The sequence below is a fragment of the Chelon labrosus genome (genome assembly GCF_963514085.1).
Source record: "Chelon labrosus genome assembly, chromosome: 4".
Classification (NCBI taxonomy): Eukaryota; Metazoa; Chordata; class Actinopteri; order Mugiliformes; family Mugilidae; genus Chelon; species Chelon labrosus.
Window position 1 is genome coordinate 24,157,049 of NC_140340.1, and position 22,217 is coordinate 24,179,265.

The window sequence follows — 22,217 nt, forward strand, 5'->3', positions numbered from 1 at the left end:
AGGTTCATTAAGTATAAGGAATGTCCTATGTTCAACATGGTTCCTGAACGCACCATTTTCTTGTGGCGTTAATGGTCTGGACAGGTGTCAATCTCTTTGATTAGGTAATTAGTGAGGTTCAAGTTAACCTACCGCGGATCCAGGTGGGTGGGACCGAGAGGAGAAAGAAAGTCACCGATAAAACTTAGTTCAATAAGCTATAGTGTTTTAAATTAGTGTGATTTAGTTACGTGCCTACCTGCACGACTTAGTGTCCGTCGGTAATTCTACTTAATTGATGCTAAACCGTGACCACACTGCGGACTGTTGCTAGTTAGCTCCTCGTACACCGCACCAAGCTGCTGAGAACCTACTGGATGCTTATGAACGTGGACGGAGCCCGAGGACGTGTTTCTTCACCACTTTGACGGGACACTGCTGAAGGAGGGTTTTGCCAAACTATGTCTAACAGCACCCTGCATCCCAGGAACTGTGAGTAGCCTACTGTTAAGACACTGTGAACTAGATTCATATGAGCTCCAACGGTTTGGTACCATACACTAATTTACTTAATTGATATTAAGGACCACCTGGTCAAAAATAAACGTAACGGGTGCTTCTAGAAGTACATTTTTCTTTATGTATTTCCTTTTAACGAGTAGATGTAATGATTTAAGAAATTTAAATATTTGTCCCGCTTTGCTTCATAAACATCCAGTCTACCGAGTTGTTTGACATTTTTTTCAAATGCTGCAACTAGCGCCATCTCCACAGCCCACTCTTGCAGAGAACGCTTGTTTGTTATCATAAATATTGGCCCAAAATTGCTGAAGTTTGTCGCAGGACCATAAAACATGAAATAAATTACAGTAGCTTCCTCAGATTTGATATGGGTAATAATCCTAATCTAAATAATCTGGAAGGAGTCCAGTAAAAACGATGTTTAATTCTGAATTGAATGAGGTGTACTCTTGCATCCCTTGATACTTCCTTAACATTTTCACAAATTCTATCATCACAGAATGTGAAGTTCAGATTCATTTCCCACGTCTTCTGCAGAGCTCAAATGAGCCCAACTCTTCAGAAATTTATCAAAGAGTTCTGTATGGGGCCATTGTTGTAGCAAAACTATCTGCAAATGTGTATTTCAATCCATGTGTGTGTGTAACTGGATTTGCAAAGGTGTAAAAAAAAAAAAAATAATAATCTGCAAATGCATACATTAATCTGTATGCGTAGACAAATCTGTAAATTTGTGATCTATAAATATCTGGCCTCTCCATTGGATGTGTTCTTACGACTTTTGCTACACTTCTGCCTCGGCAGATCCGCAAATGCGTGTGGAGATTTGTCTGTGTGCCTCCGTAGCTATACAGCTACATACCACCAGTGGGCGCTAGGCTAGCACCAAATGATATTAGCTACCGGCTACCTGGGCTGGCTGGTACCACAGACTGCATGGCAGCTGGGACGAACAGTGGTCCCGATGCAATGGAGGCTGGATGGCGTGCTGTAACTACATAACGGGGCTCTCATGCATTAAATAAGTTCATCCTGTTTTCCAGCTGTATAGCTACGGAGGCACACAGACAAATCTCCACATGCATTTGCAAATCGCTGCGCACATTTGTGGATCTGCCGCGGCAGAAGTGTAGCAAAAGTCACGTGTAAGAACACATCCAATGTTTAAAGATTTGTCTACGCATACAGATCAATGTACGCATTTGCGGATTTTTTTTACACATTTGCAAATCTGGTTACACACACGGATTTTTTTTACACATTAGCAAATCCAGTTACACACACATGGATTGAAATACACATTTGCAGATAGTTTTGGTACAATAATGGCCCCATAGTTCTGCTTTTTGGGGAACCGATGCACTGGATCCAAAAACCCTCACTAACATTGCAGGTACCAAAAAAAAAAAAAAAAAAAAAAGTGAGGTGTAGGAATATTGAATTGTTGCGCCAAATCCCCAGAAGAGTTTAAGGAACCGTCACAATACAGATCCCCCAATGTGACCACACCATTCTCCTGCCATACCTTCCACTAAATGGGGAATTTACCAATTTGGAATTTAGGATTTAACGAGATACTTGAAGAGACATTTAGAAAGGGATCGAATTTAAATTTTCGAGTAACCCTAGTCCAAATGAATTTAAGATGAGAGATTATTGGATGTGTTCTTGCTTTCCTGCTCAATTTATTAGACAAGATGGGTGGGTGACAGAGGGGCCACTATAGCTTGTTCCATACAGTACCACAGGGAGGCCCTTTCAGGAGGGAGAGACCAATGGGCCAGGTGCCACAAATTAAAAGCATAGTAGTAAAACAAAATTTTTAGCAGCCCTAAGCCTCTTCTATCAGCTGGTCTTTGTAACTTGCGGTGGTTCAAATGGGGGTGCTTTCCATTCCAAATACAAATCTTGCTTATATAATATATGAATCCATTTTATAAAGGTGATACCAAATCCAAACTCTTCCAAAATTTGGAATAAATACCCCCATTCAACCATGTCAAACGCCTTCTCGGCGTCATGAGAGATTGCAGCTTCTGGGCACTGGGCGTCAGCCAGTGACTACATGACATCAACAAGGCGTCTAATATTATCTGAGGAGCTACGACCGCGAATGAACCCCACTTGCATTCATCCAAATCTTTACCTTTCTTAGGAACTAGACTAATAAGTGCCTGTCTCAGAGTCGGTGGCAGTACACTCCCCCGGGCCTCCTAGTAAAGGCGAAGCTTACTCTGCTGCAAAGCTCTTAAAAAATTCTCCAGTGAAGCCGTCTGGTGGTTGCTTGATGGTAAATCCTTAATTACGTCTTTAATCTCCTCAATAGTAATATCTGAGTCTAGAAAATCCCTCTGTTCATCTGTCAATTTCGGAAACCTCCTAAGGCCAACTCGAAATATTTAAATAAATTAAATTTAACCTTTTGGGACAGTATGCTATTACTGTATACTGATATTTTAACTTTGTCCGTTTACTCACGCCGTCTTTTTTCATTTGTTGCTTCTACTCTGTTTCAGCCTGTTTATTTTTATTTTCCAATTCTAGCAGCTCTTGTGTTTTAATGTTTTTACGGTATGACTTGCATTGGATAATGCTTCCCCTGATAAGAGCCTCCCTTCAGGGCCTCCCACCCGACACCCGCCAATTATACACAATGCCAATTAATCTCTGAATTATTCTTCAGTTCTGTCCTTGGCCACTCTACACTTACTGGGTCCTTTAGAAGGGACAAGTTTAGACACCATCTGTAAGACTTATTTCTCTCACTCTGGGGTAATAGGTCCCACGCTCTAATATTTTGTTGGACCGCCTTTAGCTTTGATTACGAGATGGAGATGGAGATGGAGAAGCAGCCGTAACTACTAAAGCGGAAATACGCTGCTAGCAAGCATAGCAATCACAGCTCTTGCGCTCTGCGTCGCCCTGCCGCGTAGTTACATTTACACAGTGCACATCAGCTACGGCGCTAGGCTCTACAAAGGCCCTGCGTAGGTGTCTGCACTGTCGCCGTAGCCTCTCTGTCAACTTAACGCAGAAGTCTAAACGCTTATTAAGCGGCATTTATACCTCCCCGGGACATGGATGCCATAACCTATGCACGTGGCCTACGCTGGTCCAAGCCATTTATACTTGTGCGCTCACCAGTCTGACTCGCTCTGTAACAACGCTACCCAAATGCTGGTCATCGCTGTGTCTTTTTTGCCAGTCGGGTTCAGTTTTGCTTCTACTTACTGCTTCACTTTCCACTTTCTACCTACTGTTGGGCCTGTGTACTGAAGAAGAAAACTTTGAAGGGACATTGTCCTTGACACGTCTGGGGCAATTCCAGCCATATGTTGATCTCTTCTGTCTGCTTCCCTGCTGATCAGAGTTTCCTGATCATACTCCTTTGTCTACCCTCCCCGTCTCCTCTCCCCTGCTGATCAGAGCCTTGATCATACTACCTGAGTGTCACTCCTTTGTCCTTTTGTCCTTTTGTTCTGACCATGTCTGAGAGCCACCTCTGCCCCCTACTGAGTTCACCCTTCTGTGTAAAGTTGCCCTCGACTGACCAATATACATCCACTATATGATCTATTTAGGAACTGTATGCAACCACACCTGGGGACAGGGTATATCTGTTCTCTGGCCCTGCATTCTGGGTCAGTCTCTGGTCTCAGACCCACTCTGTGTCGGTAGGCTCACCATGACCTGGAACTCCAATAAACTTGCACCACTTCAGCAAACTTGGAACTAGACTTGGATTGTTTTTTCTTCAACAGTACTAAGGGCTCTAAATATTGGGGTTTGGCTATCATGAATAAATAGTAATTATCAACAGTAATTATTATTGAATTATGAATCTAAATACACTGGATCACCTCGGGGCACCACCCCTCCAACAAGAGAGAAGTGAGCCAATTCATCAAGTCAGTCTCATAATATTTACTAAACTGTCAGTTTGGTACTCTGATTAATAATTAACTTAATAGCTATAACCAAAATTACCACATTAATAGCTAGTTAAGGTTGAAGGAATTTGGAGTTCTTGACAGTGTAGAGGCTGGCAAAATTCACTCTTGTGCAACATTAATCAGACAGCAGGTATGTTTAAAAGATATTTAACAAAGAATAAAAGTAAAAACATTCAAACTATCTACAGTGTATCTTATACAGGTGTGCTGAGGCCTTGAGGCCTTGAACAAAGAAGACAAGATGGCTGACCAAGTAGGGGCACTCAGACCACATGCTGGCTGAGTGAATGTGGAATGTGAGAAGAGTATTTTATGAGGTGCCAGGTTAGAGGAAGGATGGTTAGCTTAGCATGCAAGAGACCCTGACTCTGTGTGTTGCATAACCTAAACTAACATCAGCTTAACAATGTGGCAGAGCCAACCATACAATGACCTTACGACCAAAAAGATCACAACAACTCAGTACAAACAAATATCACATCAAATCAAGGTTTAGAGTTCTACTTAGCCTAGCTTGACATAGCCCAGGTCATATTACCAGTTTTGGTGGAAAAGTTGCTCTCTGGTGTGTTACTCTTTTAGCTGGCGGTTCTTGGTGGAAGGGCCAAGCTGGTGTTCCAGTGCTGAAGACAGTCCTTGCTGTATGGTAATGGCAGACGATGGAGGGAAACTGGCAGCTCCTTTGAAGTCCTCTGAAGTAGCTTGTTAGCAGCTCTGTGCTAACTAGCTGTGTGGCTCCTCTTGGTTGAAGAGAGAAACCGCCTATTAATTCGCGTAAATAGTACTGCAGGACCTTGACGGTGTAACCAACGCACGTAGCCAATGCCGGTGCGAGTCATTTATACTTGTGAGCTCATCACTCTTGCTCACTCTGTGAAAACACCACCCAAACGCTAGTTGGCACTGTCTTTTTTGCCAGTTGGGTTAATTTTTGTTTCTACTTCCTGCTTCACTTTCAACAATGGCAACTGAAACTTTCGCCGAAATTTCGTCAAAGACGAGTCATACAAATGTTTGTATCTCTCAAACTCCTCACTTTTCCTCAAAGTGTTCCATCTTTATTGATCCAAAACAATCAATTTGAAAATTGTGGAGATAGAGAAGCATACTAAAATCAAAGATTTAAAAAGTTTATTTTTCGTAATTTCTACCTAGCTTGCTAGCTAACGAGTAACCATTTTGCAGTGATATCACTGACTATGTCAAGGGGTTGGCTGCATCTTTCAGCTACTGAAGACAGTGAAACATCTCTGATAAAGATGAAATGGAAAGGCATGTCAAATCCAATTTTCTACACTTTTGAACCGATATGCCATGGGTGGATGAAGTGGTGGAGCTGGTAGTTTAGGGAAAAGAAACTGAACTGAAATAGTAATGAAAAATGCAATGTGCATAAATATTATTGGTCCTGCTGCAGTTATCGTGTGTTTAGAATTTTCATTTTCTGGTGTTCAGTTCTGGGTGATCAAAAAAGTCAGGCCTGCTAGGATTTCTTGGATGGACGGACAGCACTCAGTTGCAGTAGAAAGATATTCTGCACACGTTTCAAAAGGAAGAAACAAGACGACTGGAGAAAATAACAGAACTGAGGATAATATCTGTGGATTATATAATGTTTGGAGCTGTGGCACTGCTTTGGAAACCTTGGAGTCACAGTAAGAAATATTTGTTCAAGGTTGCTTCGGTTGCATCTGCTCTAGCTGAGTAATCAATGTCAAGAAAGATGTGAAGTTTTATTATAATTTCAGGCCCAGGTATTTGTAATGGTTGTGCTTGCTTTCTATTTCATTTAAAATCGAATTCATTTGGCTGCTGTAGTTTCTGACCAAGGTGTCATCCGTTGACTTTGGAATCTGGAATTTTTTTGGAGTCGATGATGTTTGTACCAAACAGTTTTGTTTCCATTACAGATTCTGTCTTTTTGTTGGCTAATTCCCTAAGTGTATCTTCCCTATCCCTGCAGCAGACTGATGCCTCCATGCTGCTCTCGTCATGGTAGGTTGGTCGGTCAGTGAAGGATATGTTACAGGCGGTGAAATTTAAAACAGACGGAGTGACTTCATGCTTTAGTCTGTTGGTCTGGCGAACAATTAGCTTTCGTGACTCAACTGATTTCTCCTCAATGCAGTCGTCCTCCAAAAAATGCTCACTGTACACACTGGTCTTGGTGCCCCTCTGTGACATCATGGTGCATAGTAAGGCAAGATGGCGGCAACCTTGCTAAAAGAGATATAATGGCCATATGTGTTGGGCAAAAATGTTGGTTCACTTACATTAAAGACAGAAAAACCCACAGTGGTCACTAAACCTGAAAATTACTGAAAATTAACTAATGAAAGTCATACATTGCTTTTGAATTGTGGTTCAACAGAATCATTTTAAAAAACAAACCTGGACAAAAATGATGGTACACCTAGAAAATACTGAAAATAAGGACATAAACCAAACTGTGTCCTTTAATTAGCATCATAGATCATAGGTCAGTCTGCCTATTCAAAGGGTGAAAGGTAGTCCACTGTATTGTGTCATGTTGTGAACTAGGAGGGAGGTTAGAAAGAAAATTATAGACAAGTGTGTTAAGGTAAAGGCTAGAAGACCATCTCTAAGCAGCTAGATGTTCCTGTGACTGTAGTCGCACTTATCATTCAGGACTGTAGACAACCTCCCTAGATGTGGCTGCAAGAGGAAAACTGATTGAGGCGATGGATAATACGAATGGTAACTAAAGAGCCCAGAACTACTTTCAAAGAGATTAAATGTGAACTCCAAGGTCAAGGTACATCAGTGTCAGATCGCACCATGCGTTGCTGTTTGAGCCAAAATGGACTTAATGGAAGACGGCCGAGGAGGACTCCACTGTTGAGTTGGAATTTCCCAAAATGCATATTGACAAGCCCTAAAGCTTCTGTGGCTTCAGAAGTCACATCAGCTCTGTGTTCACAGATGCAAAAGTTAAACGTACAAAGAAAAGCGCACTGTGCCTACTGTGAAACATGGGGAAAACTCGGTTATGTTCTGGGGCCGCTTTATTGCATCCGGCACATGGTGTTTTGAATCTGTGCAGGATACAATGAAATCTCAAGACTATCAAGGCATTCTGGAGTGAAATGTGGCGTCCAGTGTCAGAAAGCTTGGTCTCGGGGGGGCGCTACTGAGCTTCAATGGAGTAGGACGTGAGTTTGGAAGCTCCTGCCGACTTCGTTTAAAATTGTAATTTATCTGCGCTCTTCGGACACTTATTTAGTCTTGTCGCTTGTGCAACATTTCTTTGTTAAGAAGGAAAACGCTGGTTTGTGTAAAATGTCAGAAAAGAACCCTAGAACTCGCAAAACTATTCAGACTCAACTGCGGCCTGGTCCGCATGCTGCGTCCACACCCTCGAGTGAACCGTCGGCTCCAGTAGATGTCGCTTTGATGCATGCTAGCCCTGACATCGCTACCCTCAGGCTTGAGTTGCTGGCCTTGCTGAGGAAAGACATTGCGGATATTTTTAAAAAGGAACTTCGGGATACTCTCGGGGATGCTTTGTCTACTATCAAACTTGACCTGCAAGCGGTGAAGGAACAGCTGGCGAGTGATAAAGCTGCTACCGATGCTACCGTGTCTAAACTAAATGGCACGGTCGGAGAGATGGAGCACGCGCTCACCGAGTGCTCCGATGATATCGCCGAGATGAAAACTACTATCAAGTCCCTCACAGCCACCGTGGCCATGCTGGAAAATAAATGCGAAGACCTGGAGTCAAGATCACGGCGTAACAACATTAGGATAGTCGGAATACCGGAGGCTCCTGATTCCTGTACCACTGCTGCTGTAGCCGCCTTACTGAAAGAAGCGTTCGGTCTGGTAAAGGAGCCGGTTTTGGACCGGTCCCACCGGACCCTCCAACCCAAGCCCAAGCCTGGTGATCGTCCACGAGCCATCGTTTGCAGATTTCATTATCACAGTGACTGTGTCGACATGCTGCGCCGTGCTAGAGAGCTCCGGCAGATCAAAGTCAGAGACTTCACCATTTCAGTCCTCCCTGATCACACTGCCAAGATAGCCCGGGCTCGCGCTGCTTTCAACGAGGTCAGGCGCCAACTTCGTGGCATTGACGGGGCTCGGTATGGTCTGATTCATCCAGCGCGGCTTCGCATCACATACAACGGGGTTCAGAAGGACTTCGTTTCAGCGGATGAAGCCAGCGACTATGTTAAAACATTGATCTCTGGGTGAATAATAGCTTTTCAGATCTGTGTTCTATTACTGCTTAGAGATTGTGAACTCAATAGCCTTAATTCTCTACCTTTGCAGTATTAGGTTTTCTGGTTTGTGGCACTAACCAGTTTAGTGGCAGTGCGTGTTTATAGGAGGCAATTTTTTCCTTCAGTCCTCCTGGAGACTGTTATATAACAAGGCTATACCATATCTTGTGTTTTTTGCACTTCAGATCAGATCAGTTCTACCGTATTTTATGTTCTCTGCATCTATCGTTATAGGACTGAGGGCCTACTGTTATTGGTTAACTTGTATTTTCACTTGTTGCACTATATCCATCTGATCTAGGTGGGAATTTGCTTTTTTTTCTTTCAAGATAACGTGTTTATCATTGCGCATATTGTTGAACAGTGTTGAAGTCGGCGGGAGTTCCTTTTTTTCTTTTTCTTCTTCGTTTTTCTCTTTTTCCTTCTTACCTTCGTTTGCTCTGCGTAGTCTCCGAGTTGTCCATCCAGCAACTGTGGACAACTTTTGGTCGCTGTGGGAAACACTACTGTCTCCTTTGTTCTGTGGTTATATGGGGACTTGGGGTGTATTTGTGTTTAGGGATATGTTGGGGGGAGGGTGTCCCACCTCAGCTCTTCATGTTCATTTGTATTTTTGTTGTTTGTTGTATTATTTAAATGGTTAGTGGCAATATAGATCCCAGCATTGCTGGGACAGGCACACCTCTTAGATTTATTAGAGGTATGGGTAATCCTGTTAAGAGATCTAAGGTTTTTGCATACCTGAAACGTTTAAATTCCGACTTAGTATTTTTACAGGAGACTCACCTTCGTATTAAAGATCACCATAGGTTACGTTGCCCTTGGGTAAGTCAAGTCTTCCACTCAAACTTTAATTCAAAAGCTAGAGGAGTAGCTATTCTAATTAACAAAAAAGTTAACTTTTCAGCTACTGATGTTATCGCTGATAGGAATGGGAGGTACCTCATAGTTGCGGGTACCCTAATGCAAAAAAAGGTTTTGTTAGTAAATGTATATGCCCCGAACTTCGATGATGTCGATTTCGCTAACAGGTTACTGAGTAACATCCCCTTCTTGAATACTCATCTGCTGATCCTTGGTGGGGACCTAAATTGTGTTTTCGACCCAATCTTGGATCGTTCCAATCCCCGTAATATGACTCAATCTGCTATGTCCAAAACATTCTCTGATTTTATGAAACAGAATGGTCTTATTGATCCGTGGAGATCGCGTAATCCCGCTCTTAAAAAATTCTCTTTCTTCTCCCCGGTTCACCATTCGTATTCGAGGATTGATTATTTTTTCATTGACAGTACGCTTAATGCATGTGTAAATTCCTCTGATTATTTAGGGATTGTAATATCTGACCATTCACCTTTATCATTAGATATTCAGTTCTCTACTTATAAACGTAGCCCACCACTTTGGAGATTTAACTCTCTCCTTTTGGCAGACAAGGAATTTTGCAAGTTTATTTCAAAGTCTATTGATGAGTTTTTGTCTTTCAATCATAAGGACTCTGCGTCATATTCATTACTATGGGAGACGCTTAAATGTTATTTGAGAGGTCAAATTATTTCTTTCTCTGCTCTTTCCAATAAAAAGATTAATGCTAAGCTTAACGAACTCACGCTTGCGATTAGTAACCTTGATCAAAGATATGCACTCAACCCTACCCCGGAACTACTTAAGCAGCGTTTAAATTTGCAAGCAGAATTTGATCTAACTTCAACTAAAGAAGCAGAGCGCTTGTTACTGTGCACTCGTGGTTCATATTATGAACATGGCGACAAGGCAAGTCGCTTACTGGCTCATCAGTTACGACGACAGGCCACTTCCCGTTTGATTCCTAGTATTAAAAACACTTATGATGTTATTACTACAGATCCTTTGGAAATTAATGCTACTTTTAAATCATTTTACTCTTCATTATATAAGTCTGAATCTCCTACAGATAATATTAAAATGAACGAATTTCTCCAAAACCTCTCGAATCCCGTCGTCGATCCTGACACTGCCAGGCAACTGGATTCCCCACTCTCCATTGAAGAAGTATTAAATGCAATTAAAGCTATGCAATCTAATAAAGCCCCAGGGCCTGACGGGTTTCCGATTGAATTCTACAAAACATTTATTGGTAAAATGGCACCGTTACTTTTATCGGTATTCAATGAATCTTTAGAAAGTGGTTCATTACCACCAACTTTGACACAAGCCACTATTGTTCTTCTTCTCAAGGGGGACAAGGATCCAACCTCCTGTGGTTCCTATAGACCTTTATCTCTCCTTAATGCTGATGTAAAGGTGTTGGCTAAAGAAAGCTTGGTCTCAGTCATAGGTCATGGGTACTCTAGCAGGATAATGACCCAAAAGAAATGGCTAAAAACTCCCAAGAATGGCTGAGAACAAAACACTGGACCACTATGAAGTGGCCTTCAATGAGCCTGGATCTAGTAAATCCTATTGAACACCTCTGGAAGGAGCTGAAACATGCAGTCTGTTGCAAAAGTCTCATTGAGAGTTACAGAAATGGCTTGATTGTAGTGATTGCCTCAAAAGGTTGTGCAACAAAAAATTAAGTTAAGGGTACCATCATTTTTGTCCAGGTCAGTTTCATTGTTTTTTAAAATGATTCTGTTGAGCCACAATTCAATAGCAATGTCTGATTTTCATTAGGTAATTTTCAGTAAATATTTATTACTTTTGTCAGTTTTAAGTTATTTTAGTGGCCATCTTGAGTTTTTCTTTCTTTAACGGAATGGTGCCAACACTTTTGTCCACGTCTGGATTTGTTGTTATATATTGTTGATAAGAGTGGACATCCATTTATGAAATGCTGTTTATTTGATTGAGTGCTTTATTTCCGCTTTAAATTATTAAAAAGAATGATTTCCTTTTACTTCTTCATAGTTTCCTATGCCACAGTTTAAATATATCAAATTACCAACCAAAGCCCTGCATATTAAAACTGTACTTAAAGTTCTCTCTATCCAAATTACATGTTTAGTTTTTCTTCATGTAAATAATCCTCAATGCAAATGCCCAGCTAAAGTACTGGGGGATGAGACGGCGAAACCTACGCACGTAGCCTACACACCTTTACCTCAAGCACTGATCTATGACTATGCAAATCACACCCTGCTTCCAACTCTAGTAAACCCTCTGTACCTGCAGCTCAAACAAATCTGCTCACTTATGCATATAGCCACACATGTTTAAACCGATAACAAGATCTGAAGGAGAGCATATTATACATGCACACCTTATATCCTTGTATCAGAGTGGTTATGTATTTTATGTAGAGTCCTCTGCAACATCAGAAAGGTAACGATAATAGATAACACAAGTCTTCGGCTGGAATGTGGCAATATCATTCTCTAGCTCTTTCTGCAGTTGGCCTTCATTTTTATTCAAATTCACTCTAGAGAAACGTCATGCCAAATTGCTGTTTAAAAGGATTTGATGTTTGTTGTACCGCTTGTTACATACAAGCAGCACTCCCATGGTTTTCCCTGACAGCAGTTTTACAGAATAGCTTGAGCAGATCGACAACAGGTTTCAGAAATTATCTAATTTGGTTGACAAGACTCTGACAAGTAAGGCTGGGCGATAAAACGATAACGATATCTATCGCGATAGACACGTGATCAATATCAACAGAAAATACGTTCGATAGAATGTTCGATAATTTCACTTGAACTCTGTTAGAGAAAAATAGGAAGAAAACCCCGACCCAGAACTGCAAGTCATTCTGGGGAATGTAGGCAGGCTTTAGCCTCTCGACCTATCACGGCCCAGCTAAGCCAGGTTGGTGGCATCAACAACAACAACAACAACAAAAAAAAAAGAACGGCGTGGAGTGAAAGAGAGAGAATATGAGTGTGACAGCGCGAGAGGAAATTGTAGATAAAAAAGGAAAGGTCAAGTCACCAGTTTGGCAATATTTTGGTTATTATAAGTCAGACAAGTGCCAGCAGTGCCTTAGTTTGCTAGTGGTAAAGTCGGGTGGTACGTTTTGTTTCTCTGCCGAGTGAGATGTAAGATGTTTGAATGGTGCAGTTTATTGATTTTATATAATAAACTTCTGTGTGTGTGTGTGTGTGTGTGTGTGTATATATATATATATATATCTCAGTAATTGAATGATTGATATATATCAATCAAATGTGACTCAACTGACCCGGTTGACTGGCTCGTCTTTGATGGCCGGTTATATGAGCCGAATCTTTTTTTCCACCGCTACTTAATATTAATTAAAAATGAATGAAAATTAAATGCTATTGAATATGTCATTGTTATCATTTAAAAAAAATTAAAGTGACGGGTAAAAATGGGTTATGACTGGGTTTTTATGACCCCGTCAGTCAAAATGACAGACAACGAAAAAGTCTAGCGCAACCTCTGATCAAGAGGTACACGGCAGCAGTGCCATACAACAAAACATCAAAGCGATATAAAGAAATAACGGATGCAGTGGCGTATCATTTAGCGAAGGACATGCTCCTGCTCAGCACAGTTGAGAAGTCTGGGTAAAATAGGTTTAAAAAAAAAAAAAAAGAATCGATAATTATCGATATTGAGTGATATGAAACACTTATATCGTGATACATTTTTCAGCCATATCGCCCAGCCCTACTGACAAGTTGTAATTCACTTCCAATTCCGCTCAGATCACAACGTACATTATACACTTATAAAGTGGGAGAGACAGACCTTAAAGTGTCATTGTACACAGATGATTTATTACTGTACATTTCCAAAATGAGACAATTACATGGAGAACAGTGTCTTTGTCCTTGCCACTCTGCAGTCAGGCCATTGTTGTTCAGTGTTCTCCTGATGGTGGATTCATGATCAATAACATTAGCCAATCTGAGAGAGGCCTTTAGTTGCTTAGAAGTTACCCTGGGTTCCTTTGTGACTTCTCAGACTATTATGCGTCTTTCTTTTGGAGTGATCTTTGTTGGTTGACCGCTTATATGGTGGGTAACAGTCGTCTCAAATCTCCTCCATTTGTTCTCAATCTGTCTGACTGTGGATTTGTGAATTCCAAACTCTTTAGAGATGGTTTTGTTAGGTTTTCTAGCCTGATGAGCTCTTTTTCTGAGCTACTCAGAAAGTTATTTTGCTCTCCTTTCTGTCGGCAAGTTGTTGCAGCCCTAATGGGGACATTTTTCATAATTATTACTTCTACTTTTGACATTTTACGTACAGTTTGCTGCTTCAGCAAAGTTTACCAGTGTCATCTGATAAGTCAGTCGCCCCTTCTCTCTGTGCACACTGTGAATCAAAATCGTGTTCCGCTTGTCCTTGAAGTGATGTTTCTTATTTATAGTATGAACTGAGAAAACTGCTGCTTGAATCTTCCTATGGCCTTCTCCTGCTTTAGGGGCATTGTTATTTATATAATATTTTCGGAGGGCTAGACAACTGCATAAAGCATTATAAAAACCACTATTTCTTTGTGGTGCTCAAAGTTTTTGCCTTGTTCTCCATTCATCTTTTTCTGTCTGAAATTGTACAAAACAAAAATATCCTAGCTTTGCTTGAAATTTTGAAAGGAATAATTCACCAGAAATGTTAAAACTTTTGCGTGCCACTTTATTTTCATTGCTCCACTTTTGATCTTTTATACAAACCAACTAAATAAATCAAGTTTTGGATACACAGACAATAGTTTGAATACAACATTTGCCGATTTGGCATTTTCATGCAAATCTAAAAGACGAATCTAAAAGCAGGAAGGTCATGTGTTGCCCTGATCAGAGAGGCAGTCTTTGCTGACGTGAACTGATGTTGAATTAGGATTGGCGACAAAAAGTATTTATGAAGACAAAAACAGAAAGCACTGCAGAGATGACGGGTAAATCCGAACTCGAAGAGAGACAAAACCACTAGGAGACAAGAATACGGCAGGGTGGCAAGTGTGACGCGACAGGAAAAGGCAGGGCTATATATACACACACAAGTGGGCAGAGGGGTGACGAGACACGGGTAAAATAAATGAAACAATCAAAACGGGAAGACGCAGGGAGTAACACTAACAGGAAACCAAGGAAGAATTTAACAAAATAAAACAGGAAAGTCAGTATAGAACCACAGGAAAACTTAACGCAGAACTATGACAGTACAGGAACATCCTCGGAAACCGGCACGGGAGCAGGCACTTCGAACAGGAACAGAACCCGGAACGGGAATGGGAACAGAAGCCGGCACAGGAACAGGAGCTGGAGTCACTTTGGGAAAAGGAGCAAGAGCAGGAGGCGGTACAGGAGCAGGAGGCGGTACAGGAACAGGAGCCGGAGTCCGCGCTACCTCGGGAACACAAGCCGGAGCCACCTCGGGAACAGGAGTGGAGGCGAACCTCAGAGCTGGAACAGGAGCCACACATTAGGCGAACCTCAGAGCCGGAACAGGAGCAGCAGTAGAGGCGACCCTGGGAACAGGAATACATGTAGCAGTCCAATTCCCTCGGGAAGGAGCCTCACATGCTGGAGCGCAGGAGGTGCCAGCAGAGCGTCAGCGTTGTGCTGAAGTTGACTGCCGACCCAGGAGCTGTCTTAGACAAGGAAATGGTCTCTGACGCCGGAAAGCGAGTGGCGTCACCGGACCATAACACTCGGAAAACAAGGGAATCGGGTACAGGGACTGCTCACTAGGGGTTGGCTGGTTGGCGGCTAGCAGACCGGGGAATAGCTACCAAGTGGTTGGCGGACCGGGGTGCCGGCAAGTAGGTCTGCTTTTATGGCTACTATGAGGGCCATGCCTCCCTATTGGGGCCCTCATGGATGGACAAGTACCTCCAAGAAGAGGCACTAACTCTCGCCTGAGCAACGGTTTACAATCCAACATTTGGTCCAAACAATACAATACAACTTGCCTTCTGTTCTCTACCTCATTAAAATGAACGGTGTCCGCTGGGTCCATGTTGGTTGTGTCGTTCTGTCAAGGTTTGCAGGTGGTCGGGTAGGACCCAAGTGCAGAGCAGAGCGGGCTTAGGCAGGAGTTGGCGACAAAAAGTATATAAAGAAGACAAAAACAGAAATTACTGCAGAGATGGCAGGTACATCCGAACACGAAGAGAATAGATAAAACCACTTGGAGACAAGAATATGGCAGGGTGACGAGTATGACGGGAAAGAGAATAAAGGGAAAGGCAGGGCTACAGATACACTCACAAGTGGGCAGTGGGGTGACGAGACACAGGTGAAACAAATCAGGGTGGAGCACACAAGGAGAAATCAATGAAACAATCGAAAGGGGAAAACGCAGGGAGTAACACTAACAGGAAACCAAGGAAGAACGTAAAGTAAAACGTGAAACTCAGTACAGAACCACAGGAAAACTACGTTTTCTAGAGCCAATGTACGAGCTACCCTCTCCGCACTATATTAACATTGATAGCCCTACTTACTGGAATCAAGTCAAGTTAACAAAAGCCTTTATGAATCTCCAGTGGAAGACATTTTCTTTATTTAAGATCGGATGCCTCAGTTGATACTGAATATTAAATGATCTGTATCGGATTGGGGGCAAAAAAAACTAAATCAGGTCATCCCTATATAAAACGGAACACGAGTCTTTAAAAGGCAAGCCTTGTGATTTGGGTTGCTGTCCCAAGGTCACTGTTTGGAAGGAGTCTGATATTAGGACATTTGTAGGGAAGAAAAAAAGGAGCTGACATTGACTGGAGTTGAATTCTCTGATTCAAAATTGCTCAAAATGTCTGTGCATCTGAAACAATTTTGGTTTAATTTCACTAAAACGCTATTCTGATTCAAAAGTTATGAGATTTTCACTTTGTCTTCTTGATTGCTGCTTCCCACAATTTTATTTGCTGTTGCAGACTCTTTTATATGATTACCCAAACCTTTGTCGTTAAACTATGCCTGCCTCTCTTTTTAATATTGGTTTCAGAAATTCTTTATGTGCACACGTTTGAGGGGCTGTTAGTCTGTGTTTTCAGCAACTGGTGACGTTTGCTTTGTCTCACAATGCTTTTAGTGATCAGCTCCTTTTCAGTGAGCCTAGCTGGATGAGCCGTTTGCACTTTGTGTTGTACATCGTCTCAAGTATACTTTTGTGTAGTAAACATGTTGACGTTTTTTAGTGGTCGTGGCTTAGCTCTTAGCTCAACCCTGGAGCTAGCTATCCTGACCCAGTCGGGGAAAGGGTGTGTCCGCCACTTTCAGGGCAGCAACTATGGGCGCTACCCTTGGTTGACAGACTCCAAGGATAATTCTAAATTGTTTCTTACTTTCTGGTGAGTAAAATGAATTCTATTTACATCTTTTATGTTTTTTGACATTTTATTCAGTCGACATTGATGCTTCTGCTGGATTTGGTGTGTGAGTGAGTGTAATGACATTCATCTCGCTATACGAGGTACTCGTCTATGATGCAACGTCCTGTTTTATTGTGTGTCCATATAATGTTGATGGTTTCTATAGCAGTGATGTCATTACTATTGTATTAAGAAGAAAGTGCTGGAAGCTGGAAAATGCACAGCCCACCACTGCAGTTACTGCAAGAGTTACTTACCTTACTCCTCTGATTGTGGCACCCTACAACACAGCACGATGCCCTAATGATAACGGTAGCCTCATATTCTGTGCTGTGGTTTTTGCCTTCAGCCAACCATTATGACGTAGGCCGCCAAAGGGTCTATAGGGATCTGTCTTTTGTATTGGTCTAATTGTGTATCTAAGTGTCTGTGGCAGCATGGATGCTTAATAATTTCTTGATAAAATTCACACCTGTTCATACAAGTTAAGACTTTTAACAGTTTATGGTGACCCCCTCCCAGAAAAAAAACACTGTACATATAGTGCTGTGTCCTGGATATACAAAAAACAGGATAAATATTCAAATCCAGATGGATGTTATTTAATTGACCAGAGCACTGAATTGAAATGATGAGCACATTGTTATCTTTGTGTTAGATGTTAAAGTTATAAATTAATCAAAAAGAAGTAGTTTTACTTTTGGAATTTATTTATTTATTTTTTATTGTCAACTGAATATGAAAAGAAACAGTTTTCTCCACTACTAAACTATGATTATTGTGGTCATCGGGCTTTCTCTTACGCAACAAGATTTTCACGGAGACACATGATTATCAAGCTTGGTCGGCTTCAACCTACAAGCTTATGGCGGAACCAAAGTGGTTCAACCTGTCGGCATACCATGAAGGATTACTGGCAGCTTTGGTCATGTTTTACATGTGAGGACAGTCAATGGTGACGACGGCATGAATCAAATTTGATTTAAAAATAACATGTGTCCCCTCGCCAACATCTCCCCGACTGCATAGCTAGCTACTGTTGAAGAAAAAACAATCCAAGTCTAGTCCCAAGTTTGCTGATGTGGCGCAAGTTTATTGGAGTTCCAGGTCATGGTAGGTCTGAGACCAGAGACTGACCCAGAATGCAGGGCCAGATAACATATATACCCTGTTTCCAGGTGTGGTTGCAGACAGTTCCTGAATAGATCGTATAGTGGATGTATATTGGTCAGTCAAGGGCAACTTTACACAAGAGGGTGAACTCAGTAAGGGGCAGAGGTGGCTCCCAGACATGGTCAGAACAAAAGGACAAAGGATTGACACTCAGGTGGTATGATCAAGGCTCTGATCAGCAGGGGAGAGGAGACGGGGAGGGTAGACAAAGGGGAGCAGAGACAGGAGAGATCAACATGTGGCTGGATTTGCCCCAGACGTGTCAAGGCCAATGTCCCTTCAAAGACAATATATGTTGTATATTTAAGTTTTCTTTTTCACTACTATGTGCGCCGGGGTTAGTAGGTCAATCTACTGACCCTGGATGATGATGACCAGTAACTCCGGATAGGGCTGAACGATATATCGTTATCGTATCTATATCTAGATATGAACATTCAAAATATTAATATCGAAAAAGCAACGATATAGAACCCCCCGCTCGCCATCCATGTACAGCTCCGGCAGTCACAACAAATATCATTTTTACGATTGCCCTTGAATGCACTGCTAATGCCAGCCAACCACAAACCTTATATCATGCTTGCTGTGGATCGACAGCTGACATACGAGGGCAGGAGTGAGGGAGACAGAGACTGAGACGCACACACACACACGACATACACAGCGGGGAAATTAAAAAGAAAGGGAAGAAATAGTGACATGAGTGCAGAAGATAATGCGGCCGGTGGCGGTGCAGCATCTCATTTGGTGCCAAAAAATAAATCATCCTTGATTATTTGGAGGTATTTTGGATTTAAAAGGGATGATGTAAACCAGAGTGAGGTGTTGTGCAGGTCGTGCTTGGCGAAGATTGCAACGAAGCAAGGTAGCACAACAAACATGTTTCACCACCTGAAACAACACCATCGTGTGCTGTACGAAGAGTCCATTGCAATGAGAGAAACACCGGGGACTTCTCAGTCATCCCAAAAAAAAGCCCAATCAAAGTTTGATTGCTGATGCGTTCAGTAGCTTCACACTGTATGAGTCGACGTCCACCAGACATATACACATTACAGACGCTATAACATACCACATCGCAAAAGACATGGTACCCGTGTACACGGTCTCAAAAGAGGGCTTTAAAAAAATGGTTCGGACGCTGGACAAGCATTACAAAATACCATCCCCAACATATTTTAATCAAGTGGCCATTCCGAAACTCTGTAATGAGTGTAAAATGAATGTTGAATCCGAGCTCCGTGAAATCGATCATTTCGCCACAACCACGGACCTGTGGTCGAGCCGGACAACCGAACCTTACATCAGTTTAACGTCCATTTTATTACAACAAACTTCGAACTCAAGACCCGCTGTCTGCAGACGTCCTTCTTCCCCGGGGACCATACAGGGGATAATATAGCGCAGGAGATAAGAGGTGCGTTAGAAGACTGGAACTTGAAGGAGGACCAACAGGTTTGCGTGACGACTGATAACGCATCAAACATGATAAAGGCTTTGGAGGTGAATGGCTGGACGCGCCTTCAGTGCTTTGGACACAGGCTACACCTGGCTATAGGTACGTTTTGCTATGTTTATTTTAATAACTTTGAGACAGAGAGAGAGAGGTGTGTGTGGGGGTGAGATATATATATATATAGAGAGAGAGAGAGGGAACAATCTGCATTAATATGTGGTTATTTAGCTATTGTAATATATTCATGAATTATTTTGTACAACTATTTTCTCTAGAAAATGCAGTGAAAGGTGACAACAGCCGTGCAACAGGTGTCTGCAAAAAGTTGGTGTGCCACTTCTCACACAGCTGGAAAAAGAGAGTGGCACTTGAGCAAGCCCAGAAGCGCCTCAACCTTCCAGTCCATGGACTCATAACTGAGTGTCAAACTAGATGGGGGTCTAGGCTGCTCATGATTAACAGGATTCTGGAGCAGCAGAAAGCACTCCATGAGGTCCTCTCAGAGGACAGAAGCACCCGGCACCTAATTCTTGGACATCAAGATCTGGATGTGCTGGAGTCAGTCAGCAAGGCACTGGGACCACTGCTTGAATTCACGGATGCTCTGTCAGGGGAGGATTATGTAAGTGTTTCGCACATCAAGCCAGTACTCAGCCTGTTTAACACAACCATCTGGGCACCAGAGGAGGATGACACTGACATGACCAAGTCCTTAAAAAAGAAAATGTTGGAGTACATGAATAGCAAGTATGAAGAGAGAGTCACACAAGAGCTCCTGGATGTGGCATCCTTCTTAGATCCAAGATACAAGACACAGTACATCAGTGTTAACGACGTCCTCATCATCAAAGCCAGACTGGTGTCAGAGATGAAGACGATGGAACACAAGGTAAATATAATGGTTAGAATGGATTAAATGAGAACAGTTCCTTCCATTTAAATGCATTATCTTACATTTCAGTAACTGTTTAAGTTTTTTTAAATTGAGCTGAATTGTGGTATTCATACAGTGATGATCATTAATATATTATGATACTGTATTATAATATAAAACTAATTCAATGTATTTCTTCTTCTTCTCTCTTTTTTTTTTTTTTTTTTTTTTTACTATTTTCTAGCATTCTGTTGAGTGCACCAGAGTGGAAGAAGTTTCACCCCCACCCACCAAAAAGGCTAAGAAGTCATTGGCAAGCTTCTTCAAAAGGTCCACTGCAAGTGCTACAGTACCAATTGATCCCACTGCTGCCATAGAAGCTGAGCTGAGTGCCTACATGCAGTCCTCCACAATTGACAACGAAGAGGACCCCCTTCTGTGGTGGAGAACACACAAAGTCAACTTTCCCCGGCTCAGCAACATGGCAAGAAAATACTTGTGCATGCAGGCCACCAGCTCTCCCTCAGAGAGAATTTTTAGTGCATCAGGCAACATTGTGAGTTGTGAGAGGTCCTGTCTGAAGCCAGACATGATTAACAAGCTAGTGTTCCTGGCAAAGAATCTGTAGAAGTTGTACTGTAATGCTAATGCATGAAGCCACACATGCATGTACACATTGATACAACACAGACGCAGGCGTGCGCGCGCACACACACAAACACAAACACACACAACTACCTCTGTTCTGTAAGTAATGCATTTTCTGCATAGTTATGTTGTCTTTTGAAGACATAAGATGTTGCACTATTTCAGTGTTTCACCTTCTACCAGCTGCAGCATATATTTGTTATTTATTGTTTAAGCAGAGCTGCAGTAAAATGTTAATTTATTTATTGGTGACTTTATGTTAATGTTGATGACTGGCAGTGAGTTCTATCAATAAAACTGCACTTTCCACATTCTTTTGTATTATGTTTTTATTTTTCTGAAAAATGCTTGGTTTTCACCGAACCCGTAGACATATCGTATCATATCGATATCGAGATATCTGGCATGAATATCGAGATATGAAATTTTGTCCATATCGTTCAGCCCTAACTCCAGACTCAACGGGGAATAGCGCTAGTGTATTATAACAAAATATTAGTGAAATGTACGAGTTTCGCGGCAGATAATGCGTTATTTAGAGGCTGCGTTTCGCTACCCCATTCACTCCCACTATATGGATATACGCAGATCTAAATATCGTTCGAATGACTCCAAATGACACCAAAGTTATATGGGTGAGTAAACGATCGTATTTTATGCTAGAAATAAGGTCCAGGTTGTGAAAAAAAAAAAAGAAAAGATAATTCCCATTTAAGCCTTCTGTAAATTACACACACTCCTAGACCACTGCATGTTTTTATTTCTGGTGCTGCCACAAGTTTGTGTTAATTTTAGCGTTATCCAACATTGACATTTCAACATGTAGCTTATGTTGGGGAGCAGATTCACATAATGACATGTGTGTATCTGGTTGTTAAGAATCCCTTGTCGTGTAGGTTTCTGATGGACAACACCCACAGATGTTCCTTTTTAAAACGCAACTCCCCACTAGTCTTTTAGAAATTAAGACTTGGATGAAACGTCTTCAAAATACTCTACAAGTTCAGGCTCATTTAAGGTACTGTGGGACTAGACGCCATAACCTACGCACATAGCCTACGCCAATATGAGCCATTTACAGTTGAAACCAGAAATTTAC

The 22,217-nt window shown here is 41.9% G+C and overlaps 1 protein-coding gene across 1 annotated transcript; it reads left to right on the plus strand.

Annotated features, from left to right (window-relative positions):
* Positions 1-19,625: 19,625 nt before the first annotated feature.
* Positions 19,626-21,106, plus strand: LOC311487518 (E3 SUMO-protein ligase ZBED1-like; the record flags this gene model as incomplete). Its single annotated transcript, XM_084543819.1, has 3 exons — positions 19,626-19,698; positions 19,872-20,485; positions 20,715-21,106. 3 exons carry the CDS (start codon positions 19,626-19,628, stop codon positions 21,096-21,098), a joined length of 1,071 nt encoding a protein of 356 aa, XP_084399945.1. The 3' UTR covers positions 21,099-21,106.
* Positions 21,107-22,217: the final 1,111 nt, after the last annotated feature.